The following is a 27,363-nucleotide window of genomic DNA, read 5'->3' as shown; positions in this document are numbered from 1 at the left end:
GACCAGAAACATCAGCATTACCTGGGAACTTGCAAGAAATCCAGAATCTCAGACCCTACCTCAGGTCTCCTGGCCTAGGAACTTTGGAAGTGGGGCCCTGGAAGCTGTGTCTGGATGGTGTTTATGCAACGTCTTTATGCAGCGTGCCCGCCCCAAACTCTCACTTGGAATGGGTGGTGGATGGAGACAGACTGTATTCTGTAGGAATAGACTAGATGGAGAAACAAAGACCTGATGAATTGGAGATGGGAGCCATGCAGTCTGTCTTAATGGGAATCAGAAGAGTTTTCACAGATGAGATATTTGAGCTGGGCTTTGAAGGCTGAATAGGAGTTTGCCATGCAGGGTATTGGGACTGGGGTTGTAGGTAGAGGGAACAGTGCCCATATGAACAGACAAGCCTAAGCTGTGAGTGGGCGGGGAGAGGCATCTAGGGCCAGGAGCAACCAGGGCCTTAGCCTGGGTGATGTTCTTTGCGTTTTATCTTGTCAAAGTGTGGAGTGGTCTGTGCCCTCTGCCTTTTTTTTTTTTAAATTAGAGGTAAGATTTGCTTTTCAAAAGATTACTCTAGTGGCTCATGATGAACATGGGGCCTACCACAGATGGTGAGAACTGCAGAGATCTTTCAGAGAGATGGCAGAGGCACTACAGAGATCTTCCGGAGAGATGGCAGAGGTCTGCAGCAGTGGGCCCGTGGGGGTGACATCCGCCTTTGCTTTCTTTCCAGAGCTGTGAGTCGGGGCACAGCTCTGCAGAGGCAGAGTGAATAGGGGGCGGAGCTTTGGAGATGAGAGGTGAGAGGGAGCATAGGGGCTTTAGGGCAGACGTGGGGCTTGAGTTGATGTCACGTGGAGACTCTATTCAGCAAGAAGCCAGCGGAGGAGGACAAGGTGGAAGGTTACCTGCCTGTTTTGGAGAGGACCTCGGTTGGCATCCAGGTAATGTGTTCCCTCAGGCAGGTGGAAATAGGAGCCTGCAAGCAGGGACTTGAGGGGCACTGGCCTGTGGGGGTGGGAAGCGCTGCAGAGATGGAGATCAGAAAGTAGGCAGAAGGACCGGAGGAGCCGGGGATGGAGTTCAGGGCGCATCCACAGGTATGGGGGTAGAGAAGGGGCTTCCAGAAGGGCAGGAAGGCCTCAGTGCGTGTTCCTGTTCTTGAGAACATGTGTGTGCACACAGACGCACATACAGGCCGATAGAAAATAGAATGCAGCTATAGATAAACGTGCACTAAATTGTGTGTTAGGGGCTCTCTTTCTATCATCCCCACCCTTCCAAGTTGGGACAATCTGGTTTAGGGGGTGTTTCCTCCTTTCAGGGTTAGCCAACTGCAGCCGAGGGATAAGGATTTCAACGGCAAGGTCTTCCCCACAGCTGGTACCTCTGAGTTCTCGCTAAGCGCTGGCCATTGTGTGCGGAACTTTCCATGCTCTGTCTCATGGTCGTTCCTGACCTGCAGGGGCAGAACGCTGAGTGATGAGGAACCCGAGGGCCCTGTCGCGGGTCCCACGCTTTCTAAGTGGCAGAGCTGAGATTCAGGCCTGTTCTAAGTCTGGTCTTTTTAACATCCCAGCCCATTCTCGCCTTTTCTGAAGAGTCACCAGAGAGGGGACAGGAGTGAGACCTAATGCTTGGGCTCAGGGAACAGCTCTGGGAGCTGGAGGAGCATCGGATGAGGAAGATGCCCCCCGCCAACTTTGTACAGGGAAGAGGGCTGCCTGGGGCCAAGGGCTGTCACCAGGATTCGGGGAGGAATGTGTTTTTTTGGGGGTGCAGAGGGTTCTGTTTTCAGGACTGGAGATGATGTGTGTTCATTTTACAGGTGAAGTGTCGGCAAGGCCACCCTTGACCTTAAAGAGGGGGCCGACAAGGCTCGGGCCAAGCCCCTTCATTCCTTTATCCGTATACCTCCTCATCAGTTCCCCTCCCGCTCCCCTCGTCCCTCTTCCTGCTTGCGGTGACACAAGTACAAAGCCTTCCACTGAGAAAACGAGGGAGATTTTCCAGTGGTCTCGGTCAGTAGGCAGGGCCAGCTTTTTGATGATGTGGTTTTCCCTGGAACAGCGTGCCCGAGGAAGCCCAGGTTTTGAGAAGGGCCAGCCTCCTCTGCTGTGTCTGGCAGACGTGTCTCCAGAAGGCAGGAGGCTTGGGGCCTGGACGGCCAGGTGGCCGAGCACATAGGCTCCCCGTCTGTCCAACCTGGGCCGGGGGAGCCCCTCCGACATGACATAGCGCCCGTTTCGGCTTCCTGGGCACTAGATCATCTAATGGCTTATCTCTCTGGGAAATGGTTTTTGAAGAGAGGGCTCAGGTTTGAAGTTCTTGCTCAACCAAAGCTGCCAATATCTGGAGACTTTCTGCAGATGGTTCTGTTTTGATACTCACCTCTTGGTGGTCCAGTGGGGATCTCCGGAATGTTTTTTTGCTCTAATGTTTGATGCACATTTTGTGTCCAGGAGCAAAAATATCTTTTTGTGTTGTTCTTTCTCCCTATTGGAGAGCACTATAATGAATAGTGTAAAACACTGGATCAAGGGATGCTGACAAATTAGGGAGTGGATATTTCTACATTTTGGGTCCAAATATTAGGCGATAATGGTGACTCTTAAATGGTGCTTTTTTTAAGGCACTTGGACTATTTATGCATTTATTTTCTCATAGGCAGCAACAAATATCCTTTCTTTTCAGACTCAGAGAGCTGTTTGCCCTGTTTCTCAAAGAGAGACCTAAATTATAGGAGGGGTGTGCCTAAATATATAATTTTTAATGGTTACCATATTGGAAGCATTAGCCATCATCCCGCCTGATCAGGGGGAATGCGAGCCAGGCTAGAGTTTCTGGAACAGTCAAGCTTCTGTGGCAGAGGCAGCTATTTATTAGTGGTCGTCCTGGCCCCCACGATACCCACAGGGAGAGTGTTAAGTCCTTACGTGAGTCTAGAAGACACCCCGACCATGGGCTGGAAAGAGGAGACTGCAGCCTGTTTACTTCTCCCGTGTTCCAGGGCTTTGCATTCCTTGAGGCCCCCATTTTTATGTTGGCAGTATTTCTTGAGGTAGAGAACTTTCATCTTTATATTGTGCAGAGTATTTGTGTCTCCCTTCCCACCCCGAAGGAACAAGTAGTACCCAGGCCTTATAAGGCCTCCGTTTGATGTCCGGATTTTGTCTTCTGCAAGCCCGTTCTTGTAAAGGCGAAGCTTCAAGGCTGTCTGAGCTGAAAACAGCCAGCTCTGCCGCTGCTCTCTGGCTGTCTGCAGGGCCCCCGTGCTGGGGAACACAAGGGTGGTCATTTCTGACTCCATGAGGGGGATCCCGGGACCTTTAGATCTTTGTGAAGCTAACTTTGGATGCCACCTAGATGGAAACCGTGCTTTAGAAAATGGGGGCTATGCTCTTCCAAAGTCCCTGTGTTCTAAGACACCACGGGTCACTGAAAAGTGATGCCAGGTGTCTGTCTGTCTGGACCCCATCCAGCTGGTGAAAAGCACTTTGGCAGTGCTGTGTATGTGAGGCGGTTCTGTATTCCGTTCCTATGGACAGAACGCAGGGTATTGGCCAGTTCAAACTTCTTGCCAGGACCGGGGTGTGGCCGCTGTGGGCCATAGTAAAGACCAGAGGGCGAGTCTGGAACAGACACTTGCCTGCTGTGTGCCCGTGGATTGCCACGTTCCGGGGGCACGTGCAGCTCATCCTGGGTATCTCTTCTTTCAAGACAGTGGCAGCCCCACCGCACGGATGTTTGTTCCTCTTGTGCAAGGTGGCAGAAGGGAACCAAGGCTGGGTTACTATTCTCGCCCCAAACGCCGGTGTTATAGTTCCCAAGGGAGCCCCCGCCGTCCACACCCCCTTGTAGGACATCCCGTCCTCTCTCTCCCTTCCCTCCTTGTCTCACAGAGGGATCTGTTTAGGCATTTCTTTCTGTTTCTTTCTCCCTTTCGTCCACTTTTTTGGAGGAATGTGTTAACAGTTTGGATGCCTCTGACTTTCTGAGATGGAGAGACCTCTTGGGGGACCCCTCCGCCCGCCCCACATCCTTGAAGCTGGAGTTTCCCTTCTTAGCTGTGATCATCCTGACCTTTGAAAAGACACCGGTCCCAAGGAAACCCCAGAAAAGGGTGCATTTGTGAAGTGACGTGGTTTGTTGTCCCTGTGGCATACGCCGTTTCTTCCTTAACAGTTTAAACCTGTCATCCATTCCGCGCGAAGCGATTGGACAGGGCAAGACGCGGGGTTCCCATCTGTTCCCTGTTTGCATTTGGGCGCCATTTCAAAAACCACACGGGCAAAGTTTATAGGCAAACATTATAAAAAGTGACAGTCTGAAGTGCTGCTATGGCTGGTTTGGCAGCGTCAAGTGTTACCTGAAATAGCTCCCCGTTCCAAACGCACTCGCTGCTTCAATTGTCTCAAGACGGCCTCCTGATGACACCGGGGAAGAATTCAGCCGGGCGAAGAATTCAGCAGCGAAGTCCCAGAAACCACAGCCTGTTCTGCCTTTTGCAAGACTTCCCCGCCACTCCCTGGACCCTGATCGCCTCCAGCAAGGACTCCTGTCCCCTTGTGGATTTCCTGAGAGGTAGAGCTGGTGACGTCAGCCCTCTGCCCTGTTGACGTCACACCTCTTCCCTTTGCAGTCAGCCGCCCCTCAGTTCTAAATTCCAGTAGCTCTCGTAGATCAGGGCTCTGGAGTTTCTTAGGGGCGGGAAGGAGATGGAGCTCCAGCAGGAATCACACGTTGACCATAAGCTGAGGCAGCTGTTATTCACCCTGTTCACTTTTTGCCAAGCTGTACGGGTGCCCATCTCTCTCATTTTTTCATATCAGATTACTCCATTTATTGGAAAGCAGCTGCGTGATAAGATGCCGCTGGCGCTTCTCAAGTGTTTGAAACTCATGGGGAGAAAGTTCAGATGATGCAACCTAAGACGCGCACAACTGAGCTGTCCCGGCTGGTTGTGCGCTCAGCAAGTAGGAACAAGTGCCTCTTCATCCTCCCAGAAGGTAAACTCGGCGCCTTGTTTGTCGGGCGCTTTTAGCTGCGGTGACGAAGAACGTCTAGCGCTGGTGCGAGGGTACCAGCCTTGTCGCTTCGTTGTGGATTGTCGTTTACATTACGAAAGGCGTGAAGAGACGTTTTCTGTCTATGGAAGCTTCTGGAAGAGCACTTGCTGTGTAGTAAAATGGCTTCTGGAACCTTCTCCTGTTGTGTTTTGTCGAGAACAGAGGAGGGACGTGTTGGACTACGTGCTCCCTGTGATTTCTCCCCTCCTCTGTGAAAAAGAGTAAAAAGTATGCTCCATCACCAGAAAAAAAAAATGCAGGAACTGGTAATATTGCCATAAAAGATATCGTTTAAATCTTCCAGGGAATACTCTGCGCATGTCAACCGTCCTGTGTTATAGAGCAGGCGGTGCGGCTTGGTGATGTGACTTTGGAAGGTGGTCGCATCCAAAGGCAGAGGGGTTGGTAGGGCCCCGCAGGTGCAGCATTGGTGCTCTGGGGGATCTGGTCCATTGTCCCCTCTGAGCACGAGGAGGGCACTCCCACTGTGGTGGTGTCCGCGGAGCACTGCGGAGCATCTGGTGGGTAGTCACCTGGAGATGGCAGCCCCAGAAGGGAAGCAAGCCCCTGGGGCCACGTGGGAGGGGCAGGGTGAGAACTGCCTCCGCTGAGCCAGTCTGGGTCCCTGCTAATAAGTATAGGTGTTCTTGGCATCTTGGCCTGGGATGGCTTTGATGCAGGACCACGCAAACTGGGCCACAGGAGCTATTGGGTGGCCTGGGAAGGGCTGGGTGTGTCATTCCACCCCTTCCCACCGTAGACCCCACTCGCCCGCCCTCCCTGACTCCTTAAACCCTTCTTCCCTCTTCTCCTTTCTAGTCATCCACCTATCCTCCCTAAAATGTGTCCTCCTACATTATGCGGGAGTATCACAAGATTCTGCTGGGGTTCCCCAAAGATGCCCCAGACCCTCAGATGAGCTTGTTGTGAAGTAATCAGCTGGGGAAGGAGGAACACACACTTTCTGAATTCCCCATGGGAGTAGTTAATGGTCTCAGGTCTTGAAGGTGGATGGCCCTATTTTATAAATGAACATCTTCACCCTATTGATGTATATTGGGGAATTATTTTACTATCCTTGAAGCTGATCATCTCAATGGAAAGCTGGGTGATAGTTTTCACGGAAATTAAAATCACTCTTAATAGCTCGTCACCTTATCAGGCCTTTTGAGCTAGGAGCCCATCATTAGTAACATCATTTTACATCCATGGGATGTAGCTCAGTTGGTAAAGAATCCACCTGCAATGCAGGAGACCTGGTTCAATTCCTGGGTTGGGAAGATCTGCTGGAGAAGGGATAGGCTACCCACTCCACTATTCTGGCCTGGAGAATTCCATGGACTACATGGGATCGCAAAGAGTTGGACACCACTGAGCGACTTTCACTTTCATAAATCCAGGTAGTCTCTTGATTATCCTCTGAAAAGAGTGGTACTTGTGATCTTGGTAGTGTCTTCAGCCTTGAAGAGTGATAGTGATGGTGACTGGCCCCATAAATTATAGTTGGAAGATCAGGTTCATATTGGATGGCTTGCTGGATTCTCAAAATAATGTTGTGTTTGGTGGCATTCCTGAGCTTAAGCAGGAGCAGAGTGCACTTGGGACTCAGGGTGTCATCTTTTCTCATACAGGTTGTTGTTGTTCAGGCTCTAAGTCATGTCCACTCTTTGCAACCCCATGGGCTGTAGCATATCAGACTCCTCTGTCCTCCACCAGCACCCCTTCCACTAGCATCTCCTGTGTGTCTGGCCTGAATAGGATGTGACCCTCCTCCTGCAGCAGCAGGTAGTGATGTCTTTTTGGTGATATTGGTCCAGCATCTTAGATACCTAGGTTTCAGCAAGATTTTGTGGTTTGCCTGTTTTAGGTGAAGGAGAGGATTCTTAGTGAAAATGCTTTTCTTTGAGAAATCATAATTCTCCCTTTTATCTGGGAGAGAGATTTTTCTGCATCATAACTGCAAGTGTCTTGCCTTTTTTTTTCTTCTTAAAAACAAAAAACTGTCTTAGAGTCTTCCTGTGCCTCCATGAAGTAGTCACATGGCTTTCCCTTTTCTGAGGGCCAGGGGGACAGAACAGAGCAGAATGGGCCACGTGGGTCCCGGGCTGTCCGCTAAGGGAGGGAAGTGTTGCTGCTCTGTCCAGCTGTTTCCTTGCTGGGCCATCTCTTGATGACCAGTTCTGGCTCAGAGGAAAGCAAATTCCACAACATTCTTGGTGACATGCTGATCATGCAATGTTGGTCCTAATAAATAGCGATTATTTTATAACTCAGGCTGAGGCAGTGTCAATTCATTCTAACATTGTGGATGCTGTTTCTGTAATCAGTTGTGGGAGACCCAGGACTCAGATGACATCTGATCCTGGCTTTGACCAGCTGTAAAAGGGGGTGGGCCAGGTGGCTTTGAGAGGCTTGTCAATTGCAACATTGTGTGGCCCTGACTTTAGGATGCAGGTCTGAGATTTGGGGCCAAACTGACTTCTTTGTTCTCCTCCTCTTCCCCTCTACCCTGCATTTCTCTTCCCATACCTTTTCTGCTCAGGATCCAGAGTTCAGTACCTTTTTATTAGTCATTGAATTTAGCAGCATTATGACTTGAACAACCTCAGGAGGCCCCATTTGAGGACCTTCCAACTAAGTTCATTGCAGTATCTTTTAGGCATCATTTTGCCCTTCCCTTCTCTCTAAAGAAGCCTTCTCTGATGATCCTACACAACAGAAGCTGGCGAATTTTCTGTAAAGGGCAAGACTGTTAATATTTTAGGCTCTGCAGGTCACCAGGTCTCTGTTTCAACCACAGGCCTGTCAACTGTCATATCACAGCAGCCCCGGACATTATGTAAGCGATGAGCATGGCTATGCACCTGTAAACTTTGTTTACAAAAACAGGCCATGGGCTGGGTTTGGCCCCAGGGGCTTGTGGTTTGCCAACTCCTGTTCTGGAGTCCAGAGCCTGCCTCTCTGGATGTGCCCCTAACATGCTATATTTCTTCCTCCTAACACTTGGGACCACTCCACAGACTTTATAGTTTTGTAGATTTTGTATTTGTTATCTGTCACCCCTCGGTAATTAATCACCCACAAGTGCAGGGAGTATTTTTGTTTCTGTTTGTTTTATCTGTTTATTTTTGTATCTGTTCTGTTTATCCAGGATAAAAGCATGTGGCCCATAGTAGGTGTTCAGTAAAATAATTGTTGATTGCGAAAAAACAAGCATTCAAAATGTAACCTGCTTGTCAGTTGGGACTTTCTGCCCTTGTCTTGGGGTGTAAGTTTTTCCAAGTTAAATATGACTTCTATTTTCTTCCTTTTGCTGTGATTACCCCTTTATGTTCCCATCCTGTTCAGTGTCTGGGCCCTTGCTGGTGTGGTTGCCCTGGGGGGTGCCCCTCTGGGGAGCCCTGGGCCTCCACAGCGGGTGGTGGTCGGGGGTGGGGGGGCATGGATTTCTAGAACCTGATGCGTGTGGCCCTCGCTTGTTCTTGGACCCTGGCACTGAAACATGAAGTAACTGTATTTCAGTCTTATGTGGGACCCTTGTCCAGACCACACTTAAGGACAAAACAATTGCCTTTTGATGCTGCCCAGATTCCTAGCCATCCCAGAGCTGGGAAGCTTTATGCTTTCTGGGCCTGGGCCTCCGGGTACCATTCATAGTGCTCTCTGTGAAGGCCAAAAGCCAGCTCATGGACTCTCGTGGGTCCCAGCCGGCGGCTCTGGCTGTTCTCCTTAAAGACGCGTGGTTCCTTCTCACTCGGTTAGCAGAGGCTAGGTCCTCCCGGGCCTGTTTTGCCCTGCATGTTTGTGGACCGTGTGCATGCTCAGTCTTGTCTGACTCTTTGCGGCCCCATGGACTGTAGCCCAGCAGGCTCCTCTGTCCGTGGGATTCTCCAGGCAAGAATACTGGAGTGAGTTGCCATGCCCTCCTCCAGGGCATCTTCCCAACCCAGACACACGTCTCCTGTGTGTCTCCAGCACTGCAGGTGGATTCTTTACCTCTTGAGTCACTGGGACCGTTATCCGATTTGTAACAGTCGCCTTCTGTGTGCCTGCCTGGGGCAGGGGAGGAGCTCGCAAAGAACCAGAGACATCAGCCCTCCCTCTAGCATCTTGGGCATCTCCTCGGGGGACGGGACAAGTCCGTCACGAATGTGGCCCATCCCCAGGAGCTGGTGAAGAGGAGAGACCCACTTCGCTCTGGGCTGGGGTGGCTGGTGGCAGGCTCTCATCCAGGAGAGCGTGCATGATCGGGGGGGGCGTGAAGGATGGGGGGGTTCAGTGGGGAGGCGAGGGAGAAAGGAAAAGCTCTAAAGGAGACAAGGCAGAAGAAGGCTGAGGAGACTGGAAGCTGGGCTGTGTGGTGGGGGCTGGGGAGCAGGGAGTAGCCCAGCTCTCCAGGTGGAGTGCCAGGCCTGCAGGCCTCCGCACCTTCCTTTGGATCCATTTAAGTGCGATCTAAGATCCATTTAAGTGGGCTTCCCTGGTGGCTCAAACGGTAAAGAGTCTGCCCACAATGCGGGAGACCTGGGTTCAATTCCTGGGTTGGGAAGGTCCCCTGGAGAAGGAAATGGCACCCCACTCCAGTATTCTCGCCTGGAAAATCCCATGGACAGAGGAGCCTGGCGGGCTACAGTCTAGGGGGTCGCAAAGACTCGGACACGACTGAGAGCCTACCACACAAGTGCGATGGGGACCGCCTCTCAGCTCCCTGGGGCGGCTTTTCTCTTTTGGGCTTTGACGTGAAGGCCTCCAGGCTTTTATCATTTTAAGGAAAACAGTGTGTCCGAGCTCAGCCAGCACAGACGTCAGTCTCCCAGACCAGCAGTTTTCTGATCTGGGCCTGAGAAACTGAGGCATTTCTTTTTAAGAAGCTCAGATTTGTGATAACAGGGGACGTCAGCACACACAAATAGGGAGAGGTATGTGTGTATGTGAGTGTGTGTACACAGCGCAGTCACGTGGAATGAAACCATTTGTGAAAACACACATTTTTACAAATTAAAAATGCCACAACGCTGGACTTCTTCGGGTGTTGGTGGTAAGCAGGCTTTGGATCAACAGTCGACTTTAAACTTGCACAGTGTCCTTGCCAGTCGGGTTTTGGGTTTGTGTTGGATGCTGTAAGGTTTGTTGGAGACTCAGTGGGGCAGCTTTCGCCGGGTGCTTCCTCTGGTTGGTTTCGGACACTCCTCTGCTCCTTGGTGAGGGCAGCTTCCTGGGGTACAAGGAGAGGCAGACAGACACCCCTGGGGCCATTTGCGAAAAGAGAAAAAAACCATGAACTGCTCTCCCGGGAGTCAAGGGGCCTCCACTGACCTTTGTTGGACGTTCTCTCCTTTTCCTCTTTTCCCATCTGTCTCCGTCTTCTCTCTCCCGCCTTTCTGCAGAGCCACCAACCAAATACCAAATCTCCCAACCAGAAGTTTACGTGGCTGCGCCCCGGGAGTCGCTAGAGTTGCGCTGCCTGTTGCGAGATGCCGCCATGATCAGTTGGACTAAGGATGGGGTACACTTGGGGCCCAACAATAGGACAGTGCTTATTGGGGAGTATTTGCAGATAAAAGGTGCCACGCCTAGAGACTCCGGCCTCTATGCTTGTACTGCTGCTAGGAACGTAGACAGTGAGACTGTCTACTTCATGGTCAATGTCACAGGTGAGTCAGCCTGCCAGCCCTCTGCTTTCTCTTCCCCGTAGTCGTTTTTCTGGGTAAAGTGTTATCAGACCAGTGAAGTCCACGGTGGGGTCTGCTAATTGGATGCTGGGCACAGAGCTTCACAGTTGGTGATTGATCTGTTTTTGAAGTTCTTCTACGGGACCTGGTATATGAGAGAGGCTGGTCATTAAAATTATGACAGGGTTCTCATGTGCAACATTACATTTTTAAGACCGCACACTTTCCTATAAGTAAAAAACACATCTTTTTTTTTTTCTTTTTTAAACTCCTGTACCACTGGCATCCTTGGCATTTAGAACATAGGATTGAAATTTGGATGCCAAAGATTTCTGCTTCCTTTTGTTAAAATTTGAGTTTCTCTCCTTGACTTTTCTTCCACGGGGCAACCAGGTCCCCTTTTGTGGCTGTGTTTAAAATTATTTTTTCAGATTATTAGTAAACAGTCAGAAGACCACAGGGTTAAGTTTTTCTAGGGACTAATTCCTTTCTTGAAGGAGACCCTGAGCGCTGAAAGATTGCGTTGGAAAGAATCTTCAGATATTATACAATCAGTAAATTTGTTGGGGACTTGAATACCATTTGAAGCTTAAAATCCCTTTTCAGTATATCCCATTTTATAGCATGTTTAAATAATGTGAAAGCAGAACACATGAAGAATCATAATATAGACCAACTGTCATCACGGAGAGAAAATTTAAGCCATTAAAACCATCTTAACTAAACACGATCTCAGACTTTTTTTTTTTGCCTGGGTTCCTGGGTTGTTGAATTCCCTTTCCAGAAGGACTGAGTTGTAGATGATTTCAACCTTTTGCTTTGCAAAAACACAACCATGGCTGTGTTCTTTTGAATACAGATGCCATCTCATCCGGAGATGATGAGGACGACGCAGATGGCTCAGAGGATTTTGTCAGTGAGAACAGTAACAGCAAGAGTAAGTAATTGCCGTCTCCGAACGTCCCCGAGAGAGGAGAGCTCGGTGGGAAGTCCTGACTCGTAGCTGTCTCCCTGGCGACTCCTTGGGATGCTGTTGACTGCAGTCCCCACTTCTCCACTGTGTCTTCTCTTCCTGACTTTCAAATCTGAGAATAAAGCAGTGTTACTGTACACCCTTCTGTACTGCTTGTCCTTTCTTATTGTGTCAGTAGCCACTTTCTTTTGAAAGCACTCACGACTTTTCTTTCCTTGGTTTGCTTTTCCCCTCTGGTTCCTCGCTATCTGGAGATGTAAAGCCAGCTGAATCATACGACATCCTGTCTTCTTCCTGTCGATGTTGCTTGGCCTGACCCAGTGGCTCTCTGCCTGGGGGGATTCTCCTCCTTCCCCCTCCCCTGGGGGACACGGGGCAATGCTTGGTTGTTTCACCGAAGGAGTGGGGTGATGCTAGTGGCATCAGAGAGCCCAGGGATGCTGCTCATAAACATCTTTTCAATACACAGGACAGCCCCGTAACAAAGAATTTCTTCTCCAGAAGGTCGATAGTGCAGAGGTTGCGAAATCTTGGCCTGCTAAGATAGTATTGCTTGCTGAGCAGAAATAAGGGAAGTGTGCCTTATATTGCCAATAGAAAAGGGGGACACCAAATGCTGTTTGCATGTTTAGGGACAGTCAGCACTGCTTTAACTGACCCTAGGATGCCTTTACTTGGTGAGTGAGAATATGGGCCTCTCAGAGCTGGGCAGCCTCGGTTCAAATCTTGCTCCAACACTGCTGAATTGGGCAAGTAATTTAACTTCTGTGCCTCAGTTTCTTCATCTGTAAAATGGAAATAATAACAATATCTTTGGGGGCTGTTATGAAGGTTAGTGAGTGCATATTTGCACACTGCTCAGAAAAACATTTCTGAGTGCTTATTCAATAAAAGATTAAATACAGCAAGTTGTATTTTCCAGTACCATGGCTGGAATATTTCCAAAGTGACCTTACGTCGGTCATTGGCATTCTTGGATGTTATAGTCTTAGATATTATAGTCTTCATTTTCTCAAAAGGATATTAGTCAGTTTAGTAAATTTAAACAAGACCTAAATAATGGGACAATTAGTTATTAAAATAGATCCAAGGCTTTTTCAAGGAAGAAGAGACAATCAATGTGGTTCAGCACCTGGGATAATGTTTTGCTTCAGTGGGGAACTGGATTTGTCTCTGAGTCTCCTAGCAGCATAGGCAAAAAAGGGAAATATTTTGGCTTATATTAGTTTTCACTGTCTGACAAGAGAAAGCTTGCAGTCTGGACCACTAGCATCATCATTATTTAAGACCTTACTAAAAATGAAGATTCTCAGGGCCCACCTGGGACCTCCTGCTGAATTAGAAACTTTGGAAGTCACTCTGATGCACAGTAAGTGTGAGAACCACTGGCTTAGGGATTCACACACACAGGTCTGCCTCCAATAGGAGTTTACTGTTAGAAGGCTTGTTGGTAAAACAGAGGGTGGCAGGATGAGGGAAAGTGTCTTCAACTATCATTTGTACCAGCCTTTTAACGAGGTTGTTCTTGTTATTGTGACTTTGTAATAACACTGGTAGATTAGAACATGTCACTCACTTCTTACTGTTGGCTCTGGCACGAGAGGCTGTGAGCCTGATGGTGATGAAAAGGGGCTGCTCGGGGCAGGCTCTGCTCTGACTGCTGGTTCCATCTGTGCCCCCAGCAACCTCTTAAGGTGGAGAGAGGAGTTGTTTTTGTGTTTTATTGATTGAGAATCTGTGACTCAATGAACACAAAGCAGAGCTGCAATTTCAGTTGTAGGCTTGTTGCCTGTCTAATCGCCGTGCCCCTCTGCCAGTTCCCAGGGTGATGATGCAGGTGGGAGGAGGATGTTCGCATAGCTGTGGGCAGCTCTAATGTGGTACCCACGTGTGGTAGCCATTGCTATTGACTGGGACATCAGACTCAGCGAGGTTCTGTCGGCGTGCCGGAGAACTTGTCCTGGTGATCAGCCCCCTGCCTGACAGCATGTTACCCAGAATATGCAGGAAGTAATAAAATGTAACTGAAGGTATAGGTGATGTAACAAGTAGGCTGAATGAACTACTTCTCTGTCTGATCTCCCTCTCTGATGACTCTCTTTGCATCCCGAACACTAGTGCTGACTGCCCAGTGCCCAGGTAGTGGGTTGTTCCATTTAATGAATGCCAGCCCACGTTGAATGAATCGCCGTGCCCTCACCTTGCAACCAGGGTTCTTCGTAATTAGCTCTCGAATGACACCAGCTTCGCCCTGAAGTGGGTACTCTGGGGTGATTAAGGACTGGTGTTAGCTGTACCAGGGAGATACTGCTGTCGGGAACTGCCTCTGTTTGGGGCCCGTGAAACATTAGACGCGATTTAAAGTGATAGCAGTTCTTAGCTGGCTGCGTGGCCTCTGCCATCTGTTACTGTGATTAGGCTGGTGTGATTCACAGGTGCGGCCTGGGGCGGCTGAGATTAAGCAGCTGTGGCCGGCGTGGACAGAGGAATGCCACGGCCAGGGTAATTGGCAAAGCGGGGAAGGGGATGTTGCCATTAAAACAATTTTTTGCCACCTCAAGTGTCAAATGCTTGACCTGATTAATAGGGAATACTGTAGAAGCACCAAATTCTTTGCATTTTCAGCCACCTGGAAACCACTCATGCATCCAAATGGATTCCTTCGGTGTCTTCTGATTGTCTGGAAATGCCCCTGGGGTGTGTTTGAAAGTTCCCCTTTAGTGAAGTTAACAAACGATGCTTCAGTGACCCTGTGCTGACAGTGATATTTCTGAGCTTCTCCAAGAAGAGTTTTTTGGGGCTTGGTCCACGTTAGTTGTCCATCATCTGACTTGAAAAATAGATGGCAGGTTACTCTGGTTGCTGATATTCTCGTTTATCTAATTCTGGCAGTGCACTCTAAGAAGGCAAGCTTATCTGCCTGGTAGAGTTCTTTTTTGGAGAAGGCAATGGCACCCCACTCCAGTACTCTTGCCTGGAAAATCCCATGGACAGAGGAGCCTGGTGGGCTGCAGTCCATGGGGTTGCTAAGAGTTGGACACATCTGAGTGACTTCACTTTTCACTTTCATGCATTGGAGAAGGAAATGGCAACCCACTCCAGTGTTCTTGCCTGGAGAATCCCAGGGACGGGGGAGCCTCGTGGGCTGCCGTCTATGGGGTTGCAGAGTTGGACACAACTGAAGCGACTTAGCAGCAGTAGCTGAGTTCTTTTTAGATTCTGTACAGAGTACAGAAAACATTGTAGCCAAATATAATGGTAAAAATAACAGTCAAAAATTAAGGCAGATTTGTTGCATTTTGGCCATGAAACTGCTATCCATTAACCTCCAGGTCTAGTTTGATTTTTATGGTAATGTTCTGCAGTGTTCAGGTATATCTGAACTTCTACTTAATCCTATGAGACCTAACTCAAAAGTGGGTTCCTCTGTAGATTTCCTTGTTTATACTGGCCGATTGAGTGGCTTTGAGTGTTTGCATGTTCCATCGTAAAACGTATGGTATCATGTTCAGTATCAGGTAGCCTCTCGGACCTGCCTTTCCCCTTAGATTACTTCTGAAGGGCAATGACTAGCCCAGATGTTGAATGAATATTTTGTGGTATCACCGTCCTCCCAGAATCTCTTTTACAGATCCCATTAAAAACAGAGCAGTGTTCAGGTTTGGTCTGTACATGAAGAGAATAAGTCGGTCTTTCTCAAAGAATATCCTTGGGAACCCTGGTTCCAAATAATCCTCTGCCAAAAATCAGTTGTATTTTAAAATGAATTTGGAGAATATCTCATATCATAACCCTTTCTCAAAGACTTATGGTGTCTATCAGCCTAATACAAGCTCTGAGAAGTTCTGTAGTAAAACATCTGTTTCTTTTTGTCCATTCCCAGGGTTTTCCAAACTGATTGGCCATAAGACCCTTTTTTAAAATATAGCATCTATTAACATCCTGCTGCACGTGCTTTGAAAATCCCTCCAGTGAGCTGATTTGATTGATCTAACCCCCACCCCGCCCCCCGCTTTTAAGTCAGGTCCTTCCATCACAGATGTGAAGGGCATTCTCCGGTCATATTTTAGCAGCTGACTTGCTGATGACATCACACTTTACCAGTGCTAGACGGTTCCCTGAGCAGAACAATCTTGTGATGTCATTACAAGCCTGGCTGCCAGGAAATAATGCTGTTACATATGCCCTTTGGTGAAAGAGACTTTCTCCGGACAGAAAGTTGCGATTTCAAATGCTAATTTTTGAAGTGCATCCAGGTTGAGGATTTTGAAAGGTTCAAGCTTTATCTTTTAGCTTAGAAAAGCATAACTTAACTAGTCCTTGCCTTCCCTAGGTACTCGATATCTTAATGGATTATCTGGCAGCAAATAAGTTTACACATCTGTCCGGTTTTTCAAGGTACTTTTATTACTGTCAGCTTGTGTTTAAGTGATGATTGTCTCCGAAGAGCTTGAGACTGACTTCTTGGGAAGAACATGATTGACAGAAGGTTCAGGTTGACTGCTTAACTAGAGGGAGTTGATAGTAAGACGGGTGTATCAAGTGGAGTGTGGTTCTTACTACTGAGTGAAGAGAGAGAAGATAATTTTCTATTTTGGTTTTATTCTCCTTGAGACCTGCAGCTGCCCATCTTCCATACTAGGGAGAAAGGGGATTTTTTTTTTTTTTTTTTTGGAAGTAACGGGAAAATGAAGGTTCTTGGCCTGAGATTCTGAGACCTACTGATGGTAGCAGATCACAGTCACATTTGCTCTAATTGCGATTGTTCCTTCGTAGAGATGGTCTCTAAGATGGTTTCTTAGTTGTGTTGAAGTTTCCAGGAGTTGAAGAAAATGCATTTTTGAAAAAAACACATAAGCTGCCTAAAGTTTTTGAAATGCCTTTTCAGTGAAACCTCATCACATGGTTTGGGTGTTTCATCACAGAAGCCAGTGATGATGTTCCATCTACTCAGCCAGGCTGAATATCTTTTCTTTCTCAGCCTTCCTCTGGTCCAGCAGCGGTCCCCTTTTAAGGCAGAGCCTGGGGACCTCCGTGGGCAACTGGCCTCCCAGTACGGCTCACTCTGCCTGGTTTGTTTTACAGTGTATCTTACTGAATGCCTTGCTGATCAGCAAGTTGCCGTTTTTAATGAAACTTCTCAAATAAAGCCCTCCTGCCCCCTGCAGTCACACCTTCACTGACATCTTCATATTTTGTTGTTTGTTTTCTCTTTCTCTATGCAAAACTGAAGTCAGAGGAAGTGCAGTCTGTGGCGAGGATAGGGGAGAGCTCTCAGACACATACCCCTTCCCTCATCAAGGGTCAAAGCATTGAAATGTCCTGATTAGTGATATTTTTAAAGGCCCTAATTATAGACTTAAGACAGAGGCCTTAGTGGGGCTTTAGAGAGTTTGTGAGGCTTAATCTAGGAGCTGAAACAGGCTGTGTTTTTTTTTTATTATTTTTACATCAATAAAAATACAGTTGGCAGTCATCAGCGGCCACAGCTCACATAAATCTTGAACTTTTGACTTAATTACCATGGGAGAGTTCAAAGGGCAGCATGGAGTGGTTGAAAGAGCACTGCTCAGGGAGTTGGAGACTTGGATCTAGCCTCGGCCCAGCCTCTGGCCGTGTGACCTTGATCAAATCACTTAACCTTTCGGAATGACATTGATCATACCAGCCGTTGGGCCAGATGGTCAGTGAGGTCTCTTTTGGTACGGTGGTAATATGAGTTCATGTTTTTCCTTTAAACCCCCAGGCTGTATTCTCTCTATTTGGTTTGAGAAAGAGAGAGAACACCATAAACCTTAGATGTTAGAGTGGAGATACATGAGTTTTTGTGGGAGCAGGCTCAGCAGTCCATGTTTTCTCCTTAGGTTTAAGTCACAGGGTCAAAACAAAGCCTCTGATCCCACCATTTGGTGACAGATTCAGTATCTGTGTAGGATATAGACGGATACCTGAAAAGAATGTTAGAACCGGGAAGGGCCTTATCAGAACTTTCAGTTCAACGCCCTCATTTTATAGCTCAAGCTTTGAACAGTTGTCCATCTGGTGTCCATCCATCCATTTATCCATCCATCCATTCAGTAAACACTGGAGTGTCTGCTCCATCGTCTGAAGATGACTTAAGCTGTAACCTCCAGGTGATCTACTCTTGCTGGTCAGCAGACATTGAAAGGGATATATTTCAGTATAGAAATGCCCTGGGCATGGAAACATGCACATAACTGAGACAATGGGGGCCCAGAGCAGGAGGAGGGCGTCTTTATTGGTGGGATGAAGGGGGTTAAGAAAGGCTGTGTGGAGGGAACTTTGAGGGACATTTCTGTGGGGTTATGAGTCTGCTTCACCAGACACATGTGAAGAGGCTTCTCTGTGTTAAAGTTGTACTTCCTTGGCATCGTTACTAACATACAATATCTGTTTCAGTGTAGAAGATGATAATGAGTAGTGTGCCTTGAGGATGAGATTGTACTTATTTGTTTTGGCTGGGTCTGACTGTCCCTTTAAGTTGATCATCATTAGTTTTTAATGGCTAAAAGAATGTCATACTTTTGCTACATACTACATCAGAAGATTTGAGCATGTCAGAGCAGAAAGGGCCATACCTATGTCTAGGTCAACTTCTTTACTTCTGATTTAGATATGATCCATGTTTATGTCATCAGGGGTTTGTACCACAATTCCTTCTCCACTAAATAGATCGCTAAGATTATTCCAGGGAAGGTTTACAAAGTGGAGACCATACACTTCTTTCAGGCAACATGTTGTGGCCTTGGCCATCGATATTGAGTGCCCACCGAGTGCTAGAGTTGTCTCTGCCTTTGTAGATCATTAATTCGTTAACTGAATTCCTCCCGCGAATGGAAGTTGTTCATGCTGTTCACCGCCTTGGATGGAAGAAGGCCTCCTTAGGGAGAGGAGGTTTTTCATGGGCCGGTCCCTGTTTCTCTCCAGCTGCGTTGTAGTTTATGGAGTGGGGGCCCTGGCATGTCCACGTGTCCGACACTGCACACACAGTGGGAAACACTGAAGACAGGAAGAGTTTGCAGAGGACACTGATGCTGGAAGCACAGCAGAGCTATTCCTGTAATTATTTTTCTAGACCTTCCAGATTCTTCAAGTTTTGCAAAGCTAGTTTGTTTCAGAAAGAGCCGTTGTAAAACACTAAAATAGCCCCTCCCCTCCAGCATCACACCCTTAATAAAATCTGTGAGCTGGACACCTTGAAGGAAGGCCTCTTCACAAAAGCACATCATGCCTGTGTGATGTTATCACCCAGAGTGGGGTTGGATGGGGGTTGGTGGTGACCCATTGCTGCTACTCAGGGAACCTCGAAACCTTGGCTGTTTCTGTTGAGTCAAGTTTTACAGTTCCTCAGGGAGAGCAGATGTCGTGAATTCAGGTTTCCAGTGGTGGTCATGTAGGCGGTTGGCTTCTACTTTGTTGATTAGATTTCATGGTGCCCCACTCACCTGTGATCTCTGAGCCTTTAGAAGAGAAACACGGCCATGTCTGTTTTGCACGAGCAGGTTTTATAGGTGCAGTTTTGATGACTGAAATTTCACCCCAGGAAAGTGGCTACCTGCCAGAAGTTCCAGCAAAATTCTTTCACTCTTGTCCTTAAATCATTACTCCGGCGCCAAGTGGAAGGTGCTCATTGCCAATGTACTGTTGCCACAGGCTACAACCATAGGTGCCCATGTGGTGTGGGTGATCCCCGCCCCGGGCAGGTTGCAGACTCACCCACAGCTTAGCCCTGTGAGAGAGGAACAGAGCAATTTTCCTAGTGCCTAAAGCTCAGTCTGCTTTTTAACCCAGGGAACAGGGAAACCGTGCCTAATGGTACACAGCACGTATCTGTTGATTTCTTTTATATAAAAAAAAGAAAAGACATTCCATAGGATCAGGGCAGCTGTAATTGATGGTATCTGAAAGAGTGACTCCATTAATATTTAGCTAATTCATATGAATAGGCTATTGTGTTTACTTAAACAGATGACACGAATGCAGACACCTGACAGCAGGAGGTATGCCTTTCATTTAGGTCAGCTTTGTAAAAGTCTTTGTGTGGCGACAAAGCTCATTATTTATTTTGTGCTCTTAACGCTTTCTTTTTCAGTGGCTGTGGATGGACTTTGCCAAGTAGAAGCTTTTCCAATGAAAGATGATTGAAATTGTTTCGGGATATGCCAGGCCCTGGGAGACCTGTGATAAATAGAAATTGAGTACTCCCTGGGGACCCCCTAAAAAGACTCGGTGTGTGTATGGGCGTTTGACATCCCAGGTCAAGTGGCTACCAAGTTGCCTGCTCATTACAGAGGCAACTGGATGCAGAGGCGAGAACGCGGCTCTGGTCCTTCTGCCCGGGTTCCCCATCCACCCTCCCCTGGGCCTTCTCTCTCTGAACACAGACCGACCAGTTCTGCCTCACTTAGCTGTGCCTTAGCATCATGTCCATACCAGCCATACCTCCCCACGCCGCCACCCTCCACCTTGACACTTAGATAAGCAGATGGATAAAGAAGACACAGCACATTAAGAAACCCTCACTCCACCTTTTATAGCAGGTTTCAAGAGCAAGGTTGAGGCAAAGAGGGGTGGGTGTTCTGAATGCAGTTGTTCCACTTCCTCTTTCTACCACGACAGCCTGGCTGTTAAGTGAAGGGCACTGGTGCCCTGCCAGGAATGTGCTGCGCCATCCACAGAATAGGAGAGGAAATTTCTAAATCATACTGGAGACAAAGCCCCTTCTCCCCAACACTGCCTCTGGTTTGTGGGGGGTGTGAATTGTTGCTCAGTCTAACCCTTGTAAGCAGTTATGGATCAGTCTTCTAGAATTTCAGTGTTCTAGAATGTTCTTGGGTGTTCCAGGCCCTGTTGATGGACGCTGTAGGCAGAGGGATATGGGGGTTTTGGTTACATGTTTGCTGGGACAGAAACATGCATGTGAAGAGTTAATCGCCACAAAGGATGTTGTCACTGGAAATCCTGAGCAGTGATAAAGGAGGCAGCATGCCTCCAGTTGAGGCTGTCTGTCTCGGATGCTAGTCCTGCGTGTCAGAGAGGTTAAAGGTATGGATTCCAGTGCTTTGAGAGTGGGTCGGGGAGGCAGACAGTGGGCCCTAGAATCAAACTGCCTTGGCTCAAATCCTGGTTTCACCTCTTCCTAGCTCTGTGGCTTCGGGTAGGTTATTGCTCTGTGACTCAGTTTCCCCATCTGTAAACAGGGGTTATAATTGAATTGTTGTCAGGATTAATAAATTAAATGTGTGAGAACTTTTGGGCCCATGTCTGCAAATAAAAGGGCTACCTAGCTGGCTCAGTGGTAAAGAATCTGCCTGCCAATGCAGGAGACACAAGAAACTCAGGTTTGATTCCTTGGTTGGGAAGATCCCTTGGAGAAGGAAATGGAAACCCACTCCAGTATTCTTGCCTGGAAAATCCCATGGACAGAGGAGCCTGGCGGGCTACAGTCCATGGGGTCTCAAAGAATCAAGACATGACTGAACATGCACAGGTTGAGATGCTAAGCTATACTATTGATCACCCGTTAAAGCGCCAGCGGATGAGTTGATGTGGCTTTTGAACACAATTTGTTTATTTGTACGTGTGATCATTTCACAGGTGCGGCGATCTAAAATGATTTATTTTGGGGGGTGGGGGGAGCTCAGCTGTTCTTACTGTATGTATTGTCGCTTTGTGTCTAAAGTAGCATTTTAAAACATTCATGAATTTACATTCTGGCAGCAAGTACAAGGGAAAGAAAAGTTCCCTGTTAATAAACTCTAGGCAGCCCATCTCCAGGGACCTTCTGGGAGGCCAGCTGGATCAGACTTCAGAAAATGTTTCTCTAATGTATTGATAAATATTACCCCAAAGTTTTGGAAGTGTCGGATCATTCACATACAAACCTGTTAGGGGTTTATTGATGGAGATGCAGCTGTCCATCTATGTACATTATAATGTCGTTTTCCAAAACAGGAGCACCATACTGGACCAACACAGAAAAGATGGAAAAACGGCTGCACGCGGTCCCAGCAGCCAACACTGTCAAGTTCCGCTGTCCAGCTGGGGGGAATCCAACACCAACCATGAGGTGGCTGAAAAACGGGAAGGAATTTAAGCAGGAGCATCGCATTGGAGGCTATAAGGTAGAATGAAGCTTGTAAAATACTTACATGTTTAAAAATACTTAATACTATTACTTAAATTTTTTTTTCTTCATTTTTTAAGTAGTCAGAAGTTAGCAGGAAATAATAGAAGGAATATTCTCTTTTTAAAAAAGTCAGTAATTATCATAATTGATCGTTACCACGTTTGATATTTTAAAAAAGTTGCCTCGGACTTGCATGTGATTTTAAATCATAATCCCCGTTTGTGTTGTTCTTTATATGAAGAGAGTTTAATAAAAGAAGGGTCGAAAGTTGAGAGTCTGTTTTCTATATGTTTTATGGTCTGTAAAACTGGAGCAGAATTTGAGACGTACAGTTGCCCTGTTTGAGCAGGATTGTGTGAATAGTGGATGGACTTGGATGAGAGACTGGGGTATGAAATATTACTTATTAAGAGAGAATGCTTCCAAGATGACAGAGGCAATCTGTCTGTCCTCCATCCTCAAAGATTCTGAAGAGCCCGTTACAGGAGGTGGTGAAATTCAGTCTCATCACTCACTGGAGAGGTTGAAATTGACAACGTCTCCCCCAAGATGCCCCTTCAGGCCTCTGTTCATCCATTCAGCAGACATGGATCCAGTGCCCTCTGTGGCAGGCACCGTCCTAGGCTCTGAGCAAAACACAGCCTTTAGCTCATCAGGGTTCCTTGTCCAGCAGGAAGGCAGATAAAGATCTGGCCATCAGGACACCCATACGGTGAGATTAGAGGAGTGTACTCTCCGGTGGATGTTCAGTGACGTTGGCTCCTTGAGACACGAACATAAAGGAGATCAGAAAAGGATTCTGGGCCAAGCTGGAAGGAAGATTGTCTCAGAAAGAGTCGGATCTCCAGATCAGTTAGCCTGGAAAGGGAGAGCTTTGTCAATTTAGTATGTGAGGAAGACTTAAGGAACTTTACTGTGAAATTCTTTGGTGCATTTGGAACATGAGTGGGTGTATCAGTAACCCATTGCTGCGTAACAAATTACCCCAAGACCTGGTAGCTTTAACAACATTTATCCACTCACAGCTTCCATGGGCCGGGTATCCAGGTGTGGCTTTGCTGGCCTTCTGTCTCAAGGCTTCTTGCTGCTGCTGCTGCTGCTAAGTCGCGTCAGTCGTGTCCGATTCTGTGCAACCCCATAGACGGAAGCCCACCAGGCTCCTCTGTCCCTGGGATTCTCCAGGCAAGAACACAGGGACTGTAATTACGGTTTCAGTTAAGGCTGGGCTCTTATCTGAAGGATCAACAGGGAAGAATCTGCTTCCAGACTCACTCACGTGGTTGTTGTCAGGGTTTAGTTCCTTGCAGGTTGTTGGATTAGGGCCTCACTTCCTCACTGGCCATGGGCTGGAGGCCACCCTTAGTTCTTTGCCATGTGGGCCTCTCTGTAGGGCAGCTCACAGCATGGCAGCTGGCCTCCTGGGGGAGAACAGACAAGACAGAGGAGAGCATGAGGAAGACCAAGGTCAAAGCCTTTGCAAACTAATTGTGGACAAGCCATTCCACCACTGATAGCTGTTTTCTGCATTAAGCAAGTCACCAAGGGAGGTGGTGACTCAGGGCATGAATATCAGGAGACATGAGCATCACGGGACCATTGGAGGAACCTGCGCAGTGGGTAATACAGAGTGTGCACAGACTGAGAGGCCAGGTCCTTAAGAATCACGTGGGAGAGGATTCCTTGGTGGCAGCAAGGTGGTACCTAGGGGACCCTCCCTGGTGCCCTTCTCACTGTGTCAACACACCAGCATCACTCTGGATGACGCACGAGTCCCTGTGTCACCACGTCTGTGGTCAGGTAGGGCTTCTCTCCACCCAAGGTGCCCCGGAGCCCTTTCCTGGAATACCATCCCCACTGACTCATCTTGAAAGGGGTTTAGTGTTTTCATCTCTAAGAGTTTATGGCTTTTAACACTGAAAGAGGACTTTCTAGAAGCCAAAAGCCCAGAGGATAATTGGGAAAGCCTCCGAGTGCATTTCTGAGTGCACGTGTGGGCAGTTCCTGTGTGGAGTGCATCAGCTGGAAGGCGGATGCCTTTGAAGCCGTGGAGTGGACGCACTCCGCTTGTCTTCCACAACTTGCTCTTTGGGGGAAGCCATAGCAGAAGGGCGGTTTGTCTCTTTGTTCCATCCTTAGATGGGAAAAGTGAGGTTGGAGTTGGCTTTTTTTTAAAAAAAGGAATGAACAGACACAGATTTCATTAGGCAGTGCTGGTTGTAAAGAAAGGGTTAAACCACTAAAATTGGGCCCTTGGGCTTGTTCTTGGGCTTCCTGGCTGACACCAGTGGTAAAGACTTCACCTGCAATGCAGGAGACTCGGGTTCAATCCCTGGGTCGGGAAGATCTCCCGGAGGAGGGCCCAGTCTAGTATTCTTGCTTGGGGTATTCCATGGACAAAGGACAGGCTTTGTAACCTGGTGGGCTGCAGTCCATGGGGTCACAAAGCATTGGACAGGACTTAGCGACTGACCACACACACATGCAGGCTTGTTCTTACCACCAGACGTTCTCTGGAAATATAATGGATGCAGTTCCAATTATTATTAAAAAATTTTTTTTCATTCTTTCAAAGCATTTATTGGATTTGTTACCATATCCCTTCTGTTTTATGTTCTGGTTTTTTGACTGCATGGCATGTGGGATCATAGCTCCTCAACCAGGGATCGAACCTTCATCTCCTGCATTGGAAGGCAAAGTCTTAACCACTGGACCACCAGGGAAGTCCCTCAATGATTTATTTAAATATAGCTTAAGTATCAGAAAGGTAGTCAAAATCCTGGTGGTTAGCTCACTTCCTTCCTAGGAGATAAGAGTACAAAGGGTCGATGAGCCTCTGGAAATTCCAGTTCTCAAAATAAATAGGACCAACATCATTATTCTGCCTGAGGAGTGTTTTTGCAAGTCTGAATTAGTGATTATAAACACGCTGGAAGCCTGAGGGTGCCTGATGAGGAAGCGCTGCTTGATTTTCACCGGGTGCTGTTTGGTTTTGATTATTGATGATAACATCCCGCTAAATGAAGAGCTGCTGCTGCTGCTGCTAAGTCGCTTCAGTCGTGTCCGACTCTGTGCGACCCCATAGACGGCAGCCCACTAGGCTCCCCCGTCCCTGGGATTCTCCAGGCAAGAACACTGGAGTGGGTTACCATTTCTTTCTCCAATGCATGAAAGTGAAAAGTGAAAATGAAGTCGCTCTGTCGTGCCCAACTCTTAGCAACCCCATGGACTGCAGCCTTCCAGTCTCCTCTGTCCATGGGATTTTCCTTGGAGTGGGGTGCCATTGCCTTCTCCGAAATGAAGAGCAGCTACGTTCTAAAAGCAAAATGAGCAACCTTTAGCCTCTTCTCGTAGAGGCAGAGGTGTCCCAAGTATTTTGGTTGTTTGATGTTGGAGTCATTTCTGGAGTGAAAGAGGAGTGGAATTTGAGTGTATGGGGACGAAAGTCTAAAATCTGTTTTGCTTTTCTACAGAAAGGGGGAAAGGCAGAGAGTACCACACCTTTGGGCTTCTCTGGTGGCTCAGTGGTAAAGAATCCATCTGCCAGTGGAGGAGACTCAGGTTTGATCCTGGGGTCGGGAAGATTCCCTGGGGAAGGAAATGGCAACCTGCTCCAGTATTCTTGCCTGGGAAATCCCATGGACAGAGGAACCTGGTGGGCTACAGTCATTGGGGTCACAAAAGAGTCAGACAAGACTTAGTGATTAAAACACCACCACCACCACCTTTGGAACATGGGTGCTGGCTGGCTCTGATGAGGGTGTATCTCTTACCTGGATGGGTTTTCTCTTTGGAGAAAGGGGCTGGGACAGTGGCTTTGACTGGCCTTGGAGATTGCCGCATTATTGCAAGGGTAGTCAGCCTGGATTCACTAAGGGATTTTCCCAACAGTTAATGAATTGGTCATTCATTCTAGAAAATACTGGGCACTCCTAGAAATTCTATTGAGCTTCATGGGCTTCTGGGACTTGAAAAGACAGAGCTCTCTCATCTCCTGGGAAAATGTAGTTCCCTAAAGTCTAAGCCTTGCTAATGCTATATTAGACCCATCCCAGGTCTGTGGGCCTCCAGATTGTGAAGTCACTAAAGGTTACAGAGCTGACCTTCCCCTGAGGGCCACTCCCACTGGTCTGAGCTCCAGACCCATGGGGCTGAACAGGGCAGAGTGGGGAGCAGGGTCATGATGGTGGTCTTTCCCTCTGATGTTCTTTTTGTTGCCTGCATACACTTGGAAAGAACTGTGCCTCTGGGATTCCCTGGCAGTCCATTGTTTAAGATTTCACCTTCCACTGCAGAGGGTGTGGGTTTGAACCCTGGTCGGGAAGCTAAGATCTCGCATACCTGGTCTAAATGACCTCTCCTCTCATTCCCACCCATTAGCTCTTTTATTTAATGAAGAAACAAAGTATCAACTTTTCCAAGATGTCTTTTTCTAGAAAGCAACTTGAAATTTTCTGCAAATGCAATTGTGTTATTTCTGCGATTTTTTTTTTTCCCTCCTTCATAAATCTCATTCCATAAACCACAGCTGTGCTCCTGTGGCTAACCTGTCTGTCTAGCTCTTCCCACCTGTTGATGGGTCAGGTGCTTTGGCCCTGATCTACTGCGTTAAGCCTATGTGTCCACTGAAGGGAAAAGGAACACAAAAAACCAAAGCAAAGTCGGAGAAAATTATGAAACAGGACAGAAAGCTCATTTTAATTAAAATGGCCCGTGAAACTCCTGGTATTCTGTGTTTCAGTCTTATTTATCAAAGAACTCATGCTGAGCCATTCTTAGGTGATTAAGAGTCAAATTATTGTTTTTCTTAGTATGTGGGCAAAGGCTGGTTGGATGTTATTAATTTATTTATAATGACAAAGCATACTTGAAGCAAAACCACATCTCCCTGATTGTGCTGACGCCTGGGCTTTTTTTTAACATCAGCTGAAAAGTTGGCTAAGCTCTGTACTTCACGTCATCTGTCCTTAAGATGGGAAGTTGGGATAGAAAATCTCCCGCGTTGGATCCTTTCCAGCCCTAAAACTTGTGATTTAGTAGCATAGCCATGATGTAGCATCAGGCATTTTTCATGTTAAATAACTGCACAAATTTTTTATAAGGAGATGGCTTTTTAAAAAATATGTAATTAATTAATTTGGCTGAGCTGGATCTTTGTTGCGGCACTTGGGATCTTTGTTGCGGCTTGTGAGATGTAGTTCCCCTGACTAGATATCGAATACCTGACCCCCTTCCTTGGGAGCATGGAGTCTTAGCCACTGGACCACCGGGGAAGTCCCAGGAGATTGCCTTTAAGGCCAGATGTTTAGTAGGGCTCTGGACAGTTGTCACAGGTAAACGTAGGAAAATGAGAAGATGGCTGAGATAATAGGCCGTCTCCATCCCTAATTCATTCCTAGGTAATGATTTAGGCATAGAGGAGAAAAACGTTCTCGAAAACCATCTTTTGAGTCACCAACTGCATAAAACCCATGGAGAGACCATGGGATAAATCTCTCCCTCAACATG

General features: G+C 47.5%; 1 protein-coding gene across 25 annotated transcripts in view; it reads left to right on the top strand.

The window, feature by feature from the left end:
* Positions 1-27,363, top strand: part of FGFR2 (fibroblast growth factor receptor 2) — a 107,031-nt gene that overhangs the window by 17,444 nt on the left and 62,224 nt on the right. For 13 of the 25 annotated variants that reach the window (XM_086378699.1, XM_086378701.1, XM_086378683.1 and 10 more), the window contains 3 exons: positions 10,451-10,717; positions 11,595-11,672; positions 21,684-21,853. In XM_086378699.1, coding sequence (XP_086234825.1) covers positions 10,451-10,717; positions 11,595-11,672; positions 21,684-21,853 — 515 coding nt within the window. The remainder of the gene's footprint in view (positions 1-10,450; positions 10,718-11,594; positions 11,673-21,683; positions 21,854-27,363) is intronic. The other 12 variants (XM_086378696.1, XM_086378693.1, XM_086378704.1 and 9 more) reach the window with 2 other exon arrangements.

The sequence above is a fragment of the Bos grunniens genome, chromosome 26 (assembly GCF_055505025.1).
Source record: "Bos grunniens cultivar Pamir isolate PY7600 chromosome 26, Bosgru_T2T1.0, whole genome shotgun sequence".
Classification (NCBI taxonomy): Eukaryota; Metazoa; Chordata; class Mammalia; order Artiodactyla; family Bovidae; genus Bos; species Bos grunniens.
Note: the sequence above shows the minus strand (reverse complement) of the source record. Positions and strands in the feature narration are given on the sequence as shown.